The sequence below is a fragment of the Acanthaster planci genome, linkage group LG06 (assembly GCF_054643075.1).
Source record: "Acanthaster planci isolate LZ-2023a linkage group LG06, COTS_SCS, whole genome shotgun sequence".
In the NCBI taxonomy this organism is placed as follows: Eukaryota; Metazoa; Echinodermata; class Asteroidea; order Valvatida; family Acanthasteridae; genus Acanthaster; species Acanthaster planci.
Window position 1 is genome coordinate 1906604 of NC_141782.1, and position 16617 is coordinate 1923220.

General features: G+C 41.4%; 1 protein-coding gene across 2 annotated transcripts in view; it reads left to right on the plus strand.

Annotated features, from left to right (window-relative positions):
- The window catches only part of LOC110973637 (uncharacterized), a 61563-nt gene that overhangs the window by 18031 nt on the left and 26915 nt on the right, over positions 1-16617 (plus strand). Inside the window, exon 1 of one of the 2 annotated variants that reach the window (XM_087138476.1) lies at positions 5148-5863. The exons of the other annotated variant lie outside the window; for it this stretch is intronic. Within the exon in view, the coding sequence (XP_086994602.1) occupies positions 5798-5863 (66 nt within the window). The 5' untranslated portion in view covers positions 5148-5797. Of the gene's footprint in view, positions 1-5147; positions 5864-16617 lie in introns of those variants that run through there. 2 annotated transcript variants of the gene reach the window in all.

Genomic DNA, 16617 nt, shown 5'->3' on the forward strand with positions numbered 1-16617 from the left:
GAGAAGGAAAGAGAGGCATTAGTGTTGGCCCATGCAGCATCCGTCGTTGACAACAAAGAGATGTAACTCTGTCTTGTGGTTGCAGTAGGAGCTGGCGCATTCCATGATCACAAAGACACATTGCCTTGTCACAATGTGTTACAAGCCGCCAACTCTCTTTCCCCTTCAACCACAGGCAGACAAACTCGATGAGTGAAACCCAATATCACAGGCTTTGATATAAAATTTTATGTCATTTGGCTCAGTAAGTCCAACAGATGTCTGCTGGCTTGACCCGGGCAGGTCGAGAAGGCCGAGTGGCGAGTGGTGATTTTTTTTTGTTTTTTTAAATTTCTACCCCCTGCCCATTCCGTTGGCAGCCTTGGATTAGGGAGATGGGATAAATGTTGAGTCATTAATGCAGATCGAATTGAACTAGATGAGTTGGTGGATTGTTCGACACGCTTAGCCAAAATGGGACCACATTTATTGGAATTTTTTTGTTGTTGATTGTTTGAAAGCAGCTAGTAGTTGGTCAGGATTATCGATCATAGTTTGTTAAAAAACAAGGTTAAAAGGTTTGAAAAATGATATGTAGCCTTTTTTCCCTGACGATCTCTTTGTCTATGCAAACAATACAGTGGTGCATTTTGCTAAATTAAGTATTTAGGAACTGGTCATGTCCCCAGCTGTGTCGGAATTGAATCTGGGATACGTTGAAGCCTAAGACTGGCCCAGTGCTCCTCAAAATGCCAAGTACGTTTGTGCATTTTGAGACATGCACATGAGGCAAGCTGTGAAATCATTGGAGTTTGAGGCTATCATTCTTTGTAAATACTGTCTTAAATTTGAACATGAATTTGATTTGATACTGCATTTCAAAGTTGTTTTAATTTTGAGTTGAGGTGTGTTAAAATTTTGTTTGTCAACGGAAAAATGCCCACAAAGCATTAAAATCATACCATTTACAATATTCAAATAGACTGTAAACATTTAACTGTGCTTTGAATTTTATCTCCATTGCTTTTATTTTCACGTTAAGCTCAATTTGAAACATTAATTCTAAATAATCCAGTAACTGAAATCAGGAATTTGTTTCATGCTGAAAATGAATAATACTTTCGAGTATTTATGCAGGTTTTCATTTTTTATGCCGTTTGCATTTACTCTTTGTTTCCTGATCAGCCGGGATCTGTTTTACATAACCTCCCTGATCAATTCTAACACAGCTGACAGCATAACCACATTTGCATTGTGCAGGTCTTTATCATCGGGTGTTAATTCTGAAATGTTAAATCTGTTGACTTAAACATGTTTGCTCTGTAGATAAGTTCCTCAAATTTGAAGTCAGTCCAGCTAATTGTTAACTCCAGCCGGAAAATCTAGCCTGTGGCAAGATTTCCCAATCTGGCAGAGAATAAAAATATCCACATGCTTAAACTGGAAGCTTTTGTTGTGAGGGAAAACAACGCAGGCAAAATTTCATTAGCGGAGGTTTGTTGTGCCGCTAGACAAGAGGGGGGGGGGAAATCTGACCCCTCCAGGTATGTGGCTTGTTTGGTTTGAATCTTAATAAAGCAGCGTTTATTTCAGTTTGATTTGCAAGAAACCTTGAGCTTTATTCGTGCTGTCAGTCTTCCGATCAATCTTCAAGGTAAATTGAGCGATGGGGTTGGGAAAAGAAAGACAAGGAAAGGAAAAAAAAAAAAAAAAAAAAGAAAGGACAGCCACAGCTGTTGTTCTATATCATTTAAGAGTAGAGATCTCACAAATCCATTACTTGTAACCATATCCCGGCTTGAGAATCCCGGCCTTTAATGATCGCTATAATGGGATGATATCCCACGCTGGAGGCTACTGTATCCTGGGCAGACCACGGAGTGGCAGCCCGCATTACGCTCTCCTATCCTTGGCAGGGTCCTGGGCAGTGCCTGATTTATGGAGTAACTCCAAAATCATAATTGCAGTGCCAGGATTATGATTACAACAGACCTGTCCAGCCACAGTGTTGTAGCACGTAGTAATTTGATTTGAGGTATATTACAACAACATCCCCAGGGTGGGGGGGGAGGGTTGTAATTGTCTCGCGTTGTGTTGTTAACTATTAGGTTTTGATATGGTGGGGCTTTCTAGAAGAGCCATGGAGGAAATTCCCCCCCACTCCGTCCTCCTACTGTGTTTTTGATACCCACATGTTTGAATTCAATCAGGTTGTTGATGAACGTGTGACCAAGTAATTAATTGGGGTGACCACTTGGAAAGAAATGTGAGAGCTGAACATTCATTTGGATGGTTTTTTTAGCGGATCATAGCGGGGTTTGAACTGATCTGTTTTTATATTTGTGTTGTTTTATATCGCATTTACTTCTGTGTCCTTATAAAATTGAAAATGACAGAGTCAGATGGTCGTAATGTTCAGTATTCGATGCTAAGAAAAGCAAGCGCCTAGATCCTTTTCAGCCGAGCAAAAGAAGACACCTTTATGCATTAAAAACACTGTTTGAAATGAAAGCAACCATTTGTGAAATTGCTACACTGAATTGAAGTGGCCATTTCAAAATACGAAGAAAAGAAACAGAAAAATGAGAAAACTTTTATAGTGATCAGGGTTTTTTTTTTAATTTGTTTGCGTTTTCCTTCTGAAAAAGCTACTTGTAGTTGATGCAATAAATCACAACGGGTTTTTTTGTAATTTTTAAATTTGTGTCGAAATCAAACTCTGTCATCTGCAGACTCTGCCAACAGAACACCAGAAACAATAATTTTCATTTTGACCAATGATAGCCCCATAGCTTCTAAATTGCTTTATATGAAAGCATGCCATTTTTTAAGGCTTTTTGGCAAGATTACTGCGTATGTATGGAAGTATGGACAAAATGGTTGTCCGGGAGAGAGGACAGCAGAACAGATATTGCGCATTTGTATTTACCAGCCGCAGACATCTTGTGTAATCACATGTGCATGATGCTCACTCTTGCATGTAATTAGCTGAAATAAAATCTACGACTGCGAATGGTCGTTCCACCTGTTGGCACCGATCATATCATGTGACACGAAACAAGCAAAGATGTCAGAAGTGGTACTTTAGATGAACACCGAATGTCTCGACCCTCTGCATTGACTTTTTTAACCGAGGAATTTGTCACTCCGGGGAATATTTTCTGTTCTGTCTTGCTTGAATGCGGAAGAAATTTGATGTGGGTGTTGGTCATTGCCATTGAGGCTTTTACTCAAGTGTTTGCTCCCCTCTCCTGTATGAAGCTTGATAACTCCTGGACAGTTGCGCAATTTGCAGAGGGGGGACGGGGTTCCCTTTTCTTTGTTTGACTTTGGGCTTGAAATAAATGACAGCTTAACTCTTCGGGAGTGCCCCATAAAAGACCAACCCCCCCCCAAAAAAATTTTTTAAAGCACAAAGATTGGGAACAAAATATAATAATGTAGTTGGTAAATCATTGCTACTCTGCACACAAAAGTAAATAAATACGTGCAGACGGCGTTTATTGTTCTATTGCGATCTATCAGTGGGATATCGTCATCGCCATCTGCGCTGAAAATTGTGGCAGTTTGATACAAGGGAGGGAGGTATATTTTATTGTGGGCTCCCCTCACTAAAAGCACAGTGTTTTCCTGTGTTGCTATATAAATAGCTTATCTAAACACTCGACTTGTCAAAGGACTGTTCCTGGCCAGCATTGGCCACAGGGAGTGTTATACTTCTCATGATTTATGAGTCTGCGCTGTTTGCTAAGTACGTTGTAAAGGTCAAGCGTTCATTTTCACTGCCAGGGAAACGTTTCAGATTAAACAAATGTAAAAGGAAGTGGAGAAAAGCCCATGGAAATGATGTCTTGAACTGGGCCAACAATCTAGTGCCTGTTGGTTGTTGGCGAGAATTAGGAAGGCACACACGTATGTCAAGATCTTGAATGTCTGTTGAAGGGGGTGACATAACCATCGGAACACATTTGTAAATCAACCCGAAGGTGATAGGATTTGTGAAACCGAATACTGAGGGCCATATGCTGTGAAAATTGTCTTTCAATGTACTCTGTTGCTGAACTTGAAAAATCACGTACGTGTATGGTCAGCCTCAGAAATTATGCATTGTAATTGATAGTTCTTTCAAATCTGATTATTGAAATCTGAGTGGAAGAAGGTGAACGATACCTGCACATATTTATCACGTGAGACTTTTAACTGAAAACTGAAAGTTGGTTCTGATACTCTTGTAGCAACCTCCAAAGGACATTTGCATTTTGGCTGAGATATTTTTCAAAATCATCTAAAGGTAGACTCCTCGTAATTGGTAAAAAAAAAAAAAAAGGACAGAAAACAAATAGCTTGGATGGACTCATCAGGTTCCAGAGCGATGGAAGAAAATCCTTTGTTGTTGTGTTGGTCAAATATTCCATATATTTGGTGACGGCCAACTTTCTGAAAAGTCGGGTTTGAATGGGAATATTACAAATCGAAAATTGCTTCCAGTTTAAATCGCTTCCCCCCCCAGAGCAGATTTGATTCTATGTGGAATATTTCTGTCAAAGGTTCAGTTGCCGTGAACAGTCACTGGAGTAGGCCTCTGCCGGAAGCCAAGCATTAATCTGGTCAATATGTATAGTACAATGCATCCATTTCACGTCGGCGAATGCATACCTGTTGAGCTTGTCACCTGTACTGTGAGTACAATGTACATGTAGATCACCAGTATCAGGTTGAATATAAGTAATCACTACACAAACTCGTTGGGAGGGGGGGTGGAGGGCATAGCGATGAGGGGAGAATGGAAAAAAAAAAAGCCACGCAGTTTCTAGGATGACAGAAATACCAGATCAATACAAAGCTGGGTTTGTTGAGTGCGAGGGGAAGCCATCAGTTGTTGGAACAGCCAACTTTAGGTCAATTACTAGGGGCCATGGTTGGCTGTTGCCATTGAGAGCGCGTGGGCAAACAATTATCCCAACTGGCCCATTGTTGGTGGCACGTGTGCGGTTGCCCAGTCTCGTGCCATACCTACTTACTTATGCAAAGCTGACACAGAGAGAGAGTGAGTTTCTGTGGGTTTCTCTTTCTTTCTCTCTCTTTTTTTTTTCTCCCCCTTGTTGGGTCGCATAGGTAATAAGCCCCGACGACTGTTATGTGTGTCTTGGACGGGGAGGGGAGCCTTGTTGTTATTATATGGAGTAGTAAGACCATTCAGGGGGCCCATCCAGATCCAGATCGTAGTGTGACTCCCATGGCATACAGAGTTTGGTGAATAGGACCCATAAGGGCTTTGTTTGGCCAGCACCCAATGCTCACTAACAGGTACACATGTGCATGGGCCTCACTGACACTTCTCCCCAACAACTGGGGCCTCAAATTCATTACTACGGGTAGCAACTAGTCAGCTCAGTAACAAGTGGTCCGTCCCATCTCACTTTTAAGTCAACTCGGCTATCTTTCAGAGAGAATTATTAGTGTTAGTTCCTCCCCCCCCTCTCTTTTTCTTGTGGAGTCGATGTTATCCTCGGGAAAACTAGAAGCACTCTGAGGAGAATTTTCTCTGAAGCGCTCTCGTTGACTGTACCCCCTCGGGTACGCCGACCAAGGTGCAGTGACACTTCAACATTCCTGGAAGCTGTTCTTTGTTCATCCGGTTGCGTGTGGGGTTTTTTTTTTTTTTTTTTTCCCCATCCTGAAGGAAAAAAAGGAGCTCTTGGGGGACCGTAAACTCTTTTTTTCTTCCAACCTTTTCGGGGAAGGGAAAGAGACTCGGGAAATTGAACAGGGAGCCAGAACTGGCGGCCAAGCTCGTTGGCCTCGGCGCTCTGGGAGCATGGAAGGTGTGTTCTGCCTGGAGACCGATTTTGAGCCGGGAGCTTTTGATCAGTACCTGTACAAGGTAAGACCTGTTTTTTAAGAATGACGATGCTGATAAAGAAGGGGGGGGGGATTTGTGGACTCCTACCCGTTGGATTTACGTGGACTGCCAGGGAATTTTATTACTAATTTGTGTGTGTTTGCATGTGTTACTAGGCTGGTGCCGATTAGCAAAGTGCTTCAGTCTGGCTTTAATTTATTGATGTGGCCCATGGCGGGATATAATGTGCTAACCATACATTCGATAATGTGACTGGATGATTCCAAGTTTACAGCATCGCATATTGGACGTCATCCATATATTTAGATCTCCCGTGTTGAAACTGCGGAAGCCATTGGAAAAATAGTAATATTGACTAATGGCAGCTTTTAATAGTTCGTGAATAATGTCACTGTAATATGAAGCATGTGCGGGTAATATCCCACTGATGGAAGACTTTAATTATTCATGGGAGTAAGCCTGTGCATCACGTAAGCCCAGAAAAAAAAAAGGGTCAAGGAAATGTTTCCAATCTGTTCCCGCGTCAAGAAGAATCTTTCACATGATTTGCAGAGAATGTATTTCGAATGTGATTGATCAAAGCCTAATTCCAGTGGTATCAGGAGTGCTGGACGCTGTGCGCAGTATCGTCTTCAAATCCAGCAGCTGGCTGGTATTTGGACCTGTCAAGATTTATGTTGTAATGTTCACACGTACTCCAAAATTATAAGTCGTCCGTGGTGTTCACTTGTGCGCCTGACGATTTGTGGCGGGCAGGTGCGAGCGCTAAAAGGGGAGAGCACGAAAAGTGACGAAGATCAATCGTAGCAGAAATGTTTGTTTTTCTCCAGTTGTTTTGCTGCGGTGCAAGGAGGTTGTTTCTGTTTGTGAATTATAGATCGAAACATATTCCTTCAAAGATCTTGTGTCATAAAATCATTTTGATTGAAAATAATATTTGCTTTTGGTGAATACTTTGAAAACAATTTTACATGGTCAAGTAGGAATGATTTTTTGTGTTGAGAGAAGATCAGTTGAGTGGTAGTGTAATTATTTAAAAAAAAAACTATTCGTGCGAGTGTGTTTCAAGATTGTAAGCATATTCAAAACCTGGGTAACCTTCAAAGTGGAAAGACCAAAGCTATGAAATTTCTAATTAGATTTTGTTAAAACAACACGTTGACATTGTCATAAACATTGCATGTCCTCAGTAAAGACAAATACAAATGGAATGGTTAGTTCAAGGCTGGTGGGGTTCATTTGAATTAATTGCTTTGTGAAATATCAACAGCGACCTCCGCAGTGGTACATAAATTTGTTACTGAAGAGAATGGTAAGTGTTTCAGAAAGGCTTTTAATTGAAGTTGTGATCAAAACTTCAATTCACCTACTTGAATGGAGAGAGATATTCCCTCCAAGGTGTTTTTGAAAAGCAGGAGAGGTGTTTTTGAAAAGCAGGATCCTTTAATATTTCAGCCACAATTTGTTTGAACCATAAGTGTGGCTACAACGGGCCATTCTTTTTACACAGTCCCTGATAACTTTGTACACACGCACACTACAGTATCGCCCTAGAAAAGAAAACCTCGGGGCCCTTTGCCAAATTTCTGTAGTGTACATAACAGTGTTAAAGTGATCAGGCATTAGATTGCATTGACATTTGAATATGGCTTTTAAATGTCATCGTGCATGGATTGTGGATGGGACAAACGAAGATGGATCAGAGAGGGAGACTGTTGACAACTGTGTGTGGATTTTTGTTTTTTATCGGGGCTCGGTTGTGTGCATAGACGTCAGAACATGAAAGCTAGGGTTTTAAAAAGATGAAGTTGGATGTAGGCAAAAATACATTTTGTGTATTAAGCATTAGAAGAAGGAGCTTTTCCGGTGCTTGTTCAATAGAAAATCTCCCTTTTTTCTTTATGATTTTTGGATAACAGCCATTTTGCCGCGCCAGCATGAAATCAGATTTAAGCGGAGGATGCACATGAACTAGAATGTGGAAACAAAGAGCTGACATTACCTCTGAAGTCATGAAAAGCAAGCTGCAAATTTTATACCCTTTTTTTTTTTACTCAACTGATCCAAATGAGTGCGGATTGAAGAGTGTCGGAAATGAGACTCCTCATCAGGCCCAAGTGAAATACTCACTGTCTCAATCTTAAACCTTCCGAGTCCCTTGAAAGCCATCGGCAGATTTTTTTAAAGAAGACTTTGCTGGTATGCTACTACTTTGGTGTACTTCACTGCCGGTGTTACTTTACCAGGGACTCGGTGCCCTCAGAAAAATTGTTAACTAAAGTAGGAAACAGGTGTTGGGTACCAGCAGCAGCAGTTGGGAAGATACCGAGCAGATATACATGCACAGAGGGAATCATTTGTCATGTTGATGTACTGCTGAAGTTAGAAAAGGATGCTTCCACATGTACCGGTAAATACCGGGCCCACCGTTGCTCCAATGATGCTTTCACGGACGTTGTACATCGCGGCAGCCAGCTGCCTACCATTCTCCTCCATCGATTGGGACAGAGTGGGATTTGTTTGACAATCACTTCATGCACTGTTTAATCCCCCTCCTGACCTATCCGTGGTTGCCCAGTTATCCAGATAATCCATTGATCTGTTGCTAAATCATGTTTCTTTTTATTGACTGACATCACCAGCCATATTTGTAAGGTCAATCTCCTCTGCGGGGCAACTGACTTAGTAATCAGGAAATGTTACTTCAACAACTTTACTGGCCAAGGAGTCGTTTGCATGGATTCAGGACAGGTGTATGTAATGCTCATGACATTTACACATTTAAATTGATGAGCCAGCCAGAGTTTTTGTTCGTCCGAAAACTTTGTGCACATGGATATTCTTGTTTGTGCTTTGGTGCATTTGGTTTGATGCTCACCAGCCACATGAGACTCAGCTGATAGACAGCCGCTGAGCCAGAAGTAATAACTAGGGAATTTCCTTATCTCTTGAAATTGAAATTTCCCGTGAACTTTTATATTCTGTGTTTAAAGCTGCTGTGTGTATTGAGCCTCCGATCAAGGATTTTGTAATATTTGATCAGAGCGTTTTTCGTCCTGTGTTGATAATTTAGTTTCAGTTCTGATTTCAAAGAGGGCCATTTTGATTGATGATTTTACTATAGGCCAAGCCCCCCCCCTATTCTGTTTCCTATCAGACTGAAAACAGTTAAGGTGGGTAGTTTGATAAAACTTCTTCTCTTCAGAATTTTTCAAGCCAGAAATGTGTGGTTGGGATGATGTTGTGTTACCAAGACATGGAGTCACAGTTAAATAATAAAATGAAGAGGTTTTGAATGATTTTTGTAGGTTGGGTAAGATAACCAGAAACACTATTTTGTTCTGTTTGGCCTCCTGTGGGAGTAATGGGCGATCTTTTGAAACACAGCCTCCTTTTGGTTTCATTTCTTCTGTCTTTCATTCTCATTTTCCCTGATGGACTCAACTCTCTGTCCAAGGGATAATTGACAGGATCTGCAGAAGGCATTGTTATACTTGGGTTTGTTCCTGTGAAATCTTCCCGACAGTCTCCAGAATAGAGTCTGTAAGATCTGTCATTGCTAGCTCACTCGGCGAGTTCTGCTTCACAGGTCTCTCCCATTTTTGGCTGTATGAGTCCTTCCATCAGATGTTAACATTTATCATCCTCTAACCCAGAAACATCTGGATGATCTCGTTGTTTGACGGAGACAGGACAGCAAAGGTGGCTGCCCTACCTGATCTGCATATCCTACCTCGAGTTACCTGTAATGTTTAACACCTGTGATTTAAGTACAGCGTACCCTGATTGGAATTATTGCCCATGTTCTTAGGTAATCAACAACTGCAACTATAATACTAATACGCACAACAATTATCAGCCTTGGAGGTAATGGTCCTTCTTTGGATACTCCGTGCATTGTTCTTAATCCAAGTTCACAATACCAAGGTGCTGTGGCCATTCTACAGACTACAGTGTCACATGCGTCTTTCTCCTTTGTCCGCAAAAGAGGACAGGAAGGTTTTGTTCTTTTCCTACAGGTGGAAATCATTTTGAGAGCCACTCAAAGCCAGCATTTTGGTTGTTGACATCTGATTCCATCGAAGCCACTTTCCAGTGTTTGAAACCAGTCTCTTTAAGTCAGTTGACTAATTGGTGTTCCACCTGTGTGTATACTCTAAAGGGAAGAAATATCTGCCAGGGAGCCTTGTTATTATTAGTCTCCGAGAAGAAGAGGAGGGGGGGGGGAAATCTGCCGATGTTTTGTTCTGTTTGGTCCAGCTGCTGCTGAGTGCCTAATGCACTCTCAAGGCCAGGAGGCTCAGAAAGGATGAATTGATTGAGACAGACACAGAAAGGCTTTTTTTTCCCCCTCTCTCTCTCTCTGTCCTTCTCCTCGAGTCCCTGAGTTCCCTTTGCTTTGCAGGATGACGAGGAATCTGGAGAAGCTATTGGACCCGCTGATGATAGCATTGCCTCTGTGGCCATAAAAGAGCTCACTAATTATGAGAAGTCGTTACTTCTGTAACTCATCGAGTAACATGTGGCTTATTTTCCGCATTTACAATTACACAGAGTAGAGCTTTCATGGAACTTGCCCGGCCCGACATTAGTATTGTTGTGTGTTTGTACACTTCTTGACAAAGGTGAAAGACTGAGGGCTGAAACGTGTGATTAAAAAAAAAAAAAAAAAGCCAATGGAGCTGCATTGACAGTGTTCATTGTTTAATTTACCAGAGACCTTTGTTGTTGTGATCATTTGTACAAGATGCCCCACATGTTTAAAATTGTCCATAGGCACTTCAGTAATTTTGTTAATGTCGTATTTATAAAATTTTTCATTAGGTCTTGAAATACATTTAAATGCACTGAAAAATCTTGTCGAGGCTCTCTTTTCTTCACCGGAACAATGTAGTTCCTCGATGCATTCAAAATTGTTGACAAATTTAATCTGTTTCATTCAGTTTAGTTACTTTTTCAACAAAATGTATTGTCAGTAAACAAGTTCAAGTGGGGTTTCCAGAATCAAGCCGTGGCATATTTCACTGACCAAGAAACAACCATCTATGTGCTGAGTATGCCTCTTTTGTGCCCGCCAATTTCAGCCCATTTTTTTTCTTTGCTCGTTCTCACTTTTTTTCCGGGGGGGGGGAACTTCCTTGGAGTGTTTGAATCAATGTCATTCATCCCCATAGGCCACACGGACCTGTAGTTGGACCTAATTGATTCTCCTGTGAAGCAGGTGTGTGAGGGAACCAGTGGTAATTGGGCCCAAGATATTAGCCCAGAGTGGCTCACCAGTGAGTTGAGTAGCCATTCATCTGGACAAACATAGGCCCTCAAGTGCTGTGAATTTTGTCGTTTGTATTCTGGGGTTTTTTTTTTTTTTTGTTAAAAAAATTCCCAGGATTTCTCCCTATTGTTGAAGGTTGAAAGATTAGAAAGTTATACAACAATGATTCAACTGTGTGATTTCTTAGTTTTTTATTACCTCCAAAGTTCTGCACTTTTAGAATTTTATCATTCAGGTCTCTCAGCATTTTTGGATTTTGCACCAAAAAATAAAGCGCTAGACTGACAGAATTGTAATTTTTTACATGGAGAAGAGGACTCTCGTCTTGTTGGCTACTGAAAGCCGTGAAAAGTCAACATTGTTTTTTGTTGTTGGGCACGATCACGCAATCTGTGGGATCACTTGATCTTTACACGATCTGTCAATCTCGCTGCATCATTTGCCGATAATTCCACCATCAGCCAACCGCGTTTTCTTTCTTATTCCTCCCTGTGGCAGACTGTTTCGAAGAAGGGAAGTGAAGTCAGAGATTTCAAACAGGACGGACTGAAAGCACAGCCCGATTGCGCGATCAGTGCAGATTGACCAATCAAGCCCAACATAGTCATTGCTACAACAAACCCTCATTTGGATGCTTTCTCTGTCATGACCAATCTCAGCACTGACTATTGAACTGCGTAAAATGCTCCATCAAACCCTAAGCCCTCTGGGTATGCTTGGCATTTCAAAGAAGCTTTCTAAATCCTTCAAAATCTAACATTCAGTGTCACTGTCTTTGTTTTCAAATGTTGCATTAGGCACCATTGTACACGTACTTTCATGGCTGGTCGTAACTGTCGTGAACCCACTAAGAAAGACTTCTTTTATACTTCTTTTAATATACAAGGTCTATTGCATGTTGATCAAACATGAGATATCCCTGCTGTGTTGTCTACCGGATATGTAAAAGTAACTTTGAACATTTTGTGGATTTGTCCGACCTCTGCCTTTGCATGCCCTCCCCCCGAACTTTTGATCTAAAAGATCTGTTTGGCATCGGGTAACCGGGCAAAAAAAAGTGAGCATTTCTTCTGTTGGCCTAGCCAAATGCGTCACAAATAGCTTTTGTATTTTTGAACTCTGCATTGTTAACACTGACAGTATCAATCATCTGATTGAATTTAAAAAAAAAATTAATTTAGCTTGGTAGGTCGGGTGCCATTACAGGACACAAAAGACAGAAAGTGCACTTCCTTAGGTGACTTATAATCAGTCATTTACACAAACGACCTTAAAGCTCATGTAAGCATGTGCTTTGTTGCACTGTAGAAAGACTTGATATCGAGTGGGCATTGGATTGTACAATCCATACAGGTCATGCATTTTGTCTACATTTTCACATGAACACAATGACCAGTTTGACTACCAAAGACAGACGGGAAATGACCAAAGAGACTTTTCTTAACAATGAATCAGTTTGGGGACTTTTGTAACTCATTCGGAGGAACCAAAGCTAATTTTTTTCCTTGGTAAAGTGGTAGACAATGCATATACACATGTAGTTAGCTTCTGATGCGTCATTGTGAAATAGGATTCATAATGCACTGTTTAGCAGATTCGTTTCTAGGTGTGTCGTGCTTGGAAATTCAAAAACAAATCACAGAAATTGACATGTGACGAAAGCCCCGACTTTTTTGGAAGAAGCAAAATTGTGGTGCATAAACTGAGTTGCCTAAGCCTGCAAACAAACGCACAAGGGGCTAGTTAGTTTTCAACTTGCAGCGAATGATAATACAATCAAGAAGTGTCTTCAGTCACGCTCCCTTTCAGTGTCTCCTCATCAACTGAAAGCTAATTAACAGTGGGCAGTGTCTATCTCTAGGGGCTGGGGCAAGGATTCTCAGAAAGGGGCCCTCGTGTAGATATAATTTTGAATACACATGTGCCGTGTAAGCTCTGCTGCGGAGGAAAATTGATAGAATTTGGGTTTTTTGGGGGGGGGGGCCTGGTCCTCTGGGGGAAACCCCGGGGGAACTCAGAAGGCATCATCTGGTAATTCAGAGACACTTTGTATTGTCACTTCCCCACTTTTGAAGGCTTTGGAGTCTCTTTTGGTCAGAAACTGGTAATGTTCCCAGCAGGAATGACTTCTGGTAGTGTTCTCCTGAAGGAGAAAGGGGTTAACAATGAGGTCATGTTTGACAAGGGGGGGCAGAACATGTGACTCGAGGGACCTGTGCAAGTTGCTAACTCTTAAAAGTTTATGACAGATAGTTAGGGACCCCATAGGGGTTGACCCCAAAGGTCAGGCCACAAGGTCATCATATTTATCTTATTTTGTCCCTGCCACCCGGGCTTTCTTCTTGCGGTTGTTTAGGTTGGTTCCCTATGCGGAATGTGTGCTTCAGCAGGGGGTTGGCATTATTGGGTTGCAGGTACTACACCGAGCCGGTACTGCAGTGTCAGGGTTACAGCACTTAAAAATAATACTAATGGAGCTTGTATGAAACAAATCCCAACTGGCAATAAGTTTTCATGTGATTTATAGGTACATGAACATGTGTTGGCGACCCTGGCTTGGTCAAAGTAGATTTACATTGTAAATGACTGGTACCACACCACAAAGAAAGGCGCCGATAGTTGGAAGTGATGGGGCACGTTCCTCACAGTGTGTCTGCTTTATTGAGGAATACAGTGCAAACTCTTCAGAAGTTATTTTTTTCGCATGGTTCAAATGTTTGCTCCCATACACCACCTGAACTTTTGAGTTGGAAAAAAAAGAGAGAGAGACTTGAAATTTGCTTGAGATATTAGCTTTTGGTTGTGTGGCACAAATGTAAACATGTCAAACATTCGGAGCTTTGGACTTGGTAAATGTCATCAAGCACTTAATAATATCGCAAGTTTTAAGAGATTTTTGGTTTTGTTTTAAGGAGTTGTTTACGCATTCAGCTGCTTGTCTCCTTGTTTGATGGAAAGGTTCGTGGGAAGGCTGCGTGTATTGGAAGCGCTGACAGTGACAAATGAATGGTGTGCTCCGACAACCTTTTAGTGTCTAAATAAACTTGAAATAGGTAATGGCTACATCGTGAGCGTTCTGGAGTAGTTTCTGTCTACTATGATTTGTTTCCTTTGGAATCACTCCTCCGCCTCGGACAACACAAGTGACTGACGTCATAGAGACGTACAAGTAGTGGGGCCCTAGGCTGGTGCCAGTCTGGTACTTGGATGCTTTTACAAATGATGTGTATTGCTGGAAGGGTATTTCCCCCCAAACTTTGGCCATCTCTAAAAGTGCATTAATTTAACATGTGTAAGGAATGTGAGTCCGCTCCCAGACTTGCCCAAAGCGATTGGATGCATTTTGTGCAATTACGGCTGCCCATGTTGGGTACCAGACTGTTGCCAAAGGCCAGCATTTAGTTTTCTCATCTGAAATTCATGGCAATAGTTTGGAAATCCATGCAAATGAATACGGTCATTTGGAGAAAATGAAAGTGTTACTCTTCCGAAATGAATGTTTTTGTCTCTCTCTGTTGGATGTCTCTCTGTGTCGGACTTCATGTGATCGATCCTCCGTTGTCATGACGGCACAGTTTCCTCTCACCGTGGAGCTGGTGAACCTGATGTCAAAACGTCTTCAGTTTCCCGGTGGGACCCAATTTTGGCTTCTCTGAGGAGCACTGCGGGACACTGGGTTAGGGACTGTCAGGCTCAGATCATGAAATCCTGAAATGATTTCTTCAATCCCAACAAAAGAGCCATGTCACGTGTTAGATGCACATGCATCGGTCGTCCAGGTATCCAAATGCATACATTGATACACTGTACAATGTGGTTTATGAACTCCTGACATTTAAAAAATGAACGACAAAGAAATTTCAATCCAGTAACATTTCACTCATCTGCGATTTGCTGCTGTGAAATTATCCAAGGCCTGTGGCAGTCATTTTGTAGGTATCAAGTTAGATAAATTGTGCAGTGTTTAAATTTCCTAGCACTGGACAGCTATATGTCATATTTCAGGTAATTTACAGTGTATGTAATGTAGTCAATATCTGACGAGAATATAAAATCAAATCAGTGCTCCGAAATATGTGATTGCTGAGCTTTCGGTAACCGAGTACCTTCTTCAGGGCAAGCAGATTTAGTTCTGAATGAACGTGGATTTTTCCGTGTTCATTCAGAACTGAATCTGCTTGCCCTGAAGAAGGTACTCGGTTACCGAAAGCTCGGCAATCACATATTTCTGAAGAAAAGCAAGTTGCCTGTGTCAGACAAAGAGTTAGATGGTCCCGTCATGAGTACCCAAGCATGCCTTTTTCTTTTTGATCTCTTAACAGATTCATTTTGTTATTTCCAGTTTTCTAAAAAATTGTTGTTGAAGTCATATCTGGATATGTTATTTCAAGTTGAATTCCACTTTTCTATATGATGTATTTACTACTAGACCAAAAAGGATATAATATTGTGATGGCCAAATCCCCCAAAATGAAAACTGTTACAAATGTTGAAAAGGATTTCAGATGCTGAAAAATGATTGTTGCCCAAGCAACGCAGAGCATGAACAAAGAAAACGGCGATGCATTGAGCGTTTTCAAAGTCCACTTCCCGAACACTGTCATTATTAACCAACATTGATATTTGTTCGTGCTCCCATGTCAGAAATGTCATTCGACAACTTAATTAGTTTGGGATCGGCCTCAATTGTCCACAGTTAATGCCAAGCGTTGTGCATGTCCGTGCAGTTAATTCACAGTGGGGGTAAACCAGACTACATGTGCCTCAATTTGGGTTGCCATGGTTATGGCTTATGGAGCATATTGACTAAATCCATACAGCTAATGAAACATGTGTTCACACGTTTTCCCAGTACTTTGGTTCTGTACACATCCATTTTTTTTCCTTTTGCCTCATCTTATCCAATCCCCAGTTCCAATTTTAAAAAGGAAATTTATTTGCTCAGCAAACGTGAGATGGGAACGAGCCACTGACGGTGTGCATTGCAAGGCATTTCGAGCGGGTTACCTGCTCTCATTATGCTCAGCCAATTTTTGTTGCTTAGAATGGTTCCTTACGGGACAAACCTCTGGTTAAATATACAGTGTATGTAGGGTTACACACACAGCTGACCACCGCGGAAGGCTGGAGGTAGAAAACTGGGACTAGGTTGGTTCCATGGATTCATGAAATAAATTGCTTAAAATTTCAGGGTTGGGATTGTTCGGGAACCATGAGATAAACACAAGATAAACATGCATGTACTCAAATAAAAATTAATTTTGTCCCCTTGCTGTTCACTACATTAAATTCTTTTTATGGAGGGGAGGACAGACGCTTAATTTTATGCATGATATTTTTAGAAATTTTGTACCGTCGGCGAAAGAACGAGTGTGCTTTTAAATTTGCTGGCAAAACGTGCGGTGGGTGTCAAATGATCCCGAATGAGATCTAGGCCTGGGCACAATTCACATTATATGCAAAGTGGAAAATTACAACAACAGATGCGTGAACTGAGAGGGGA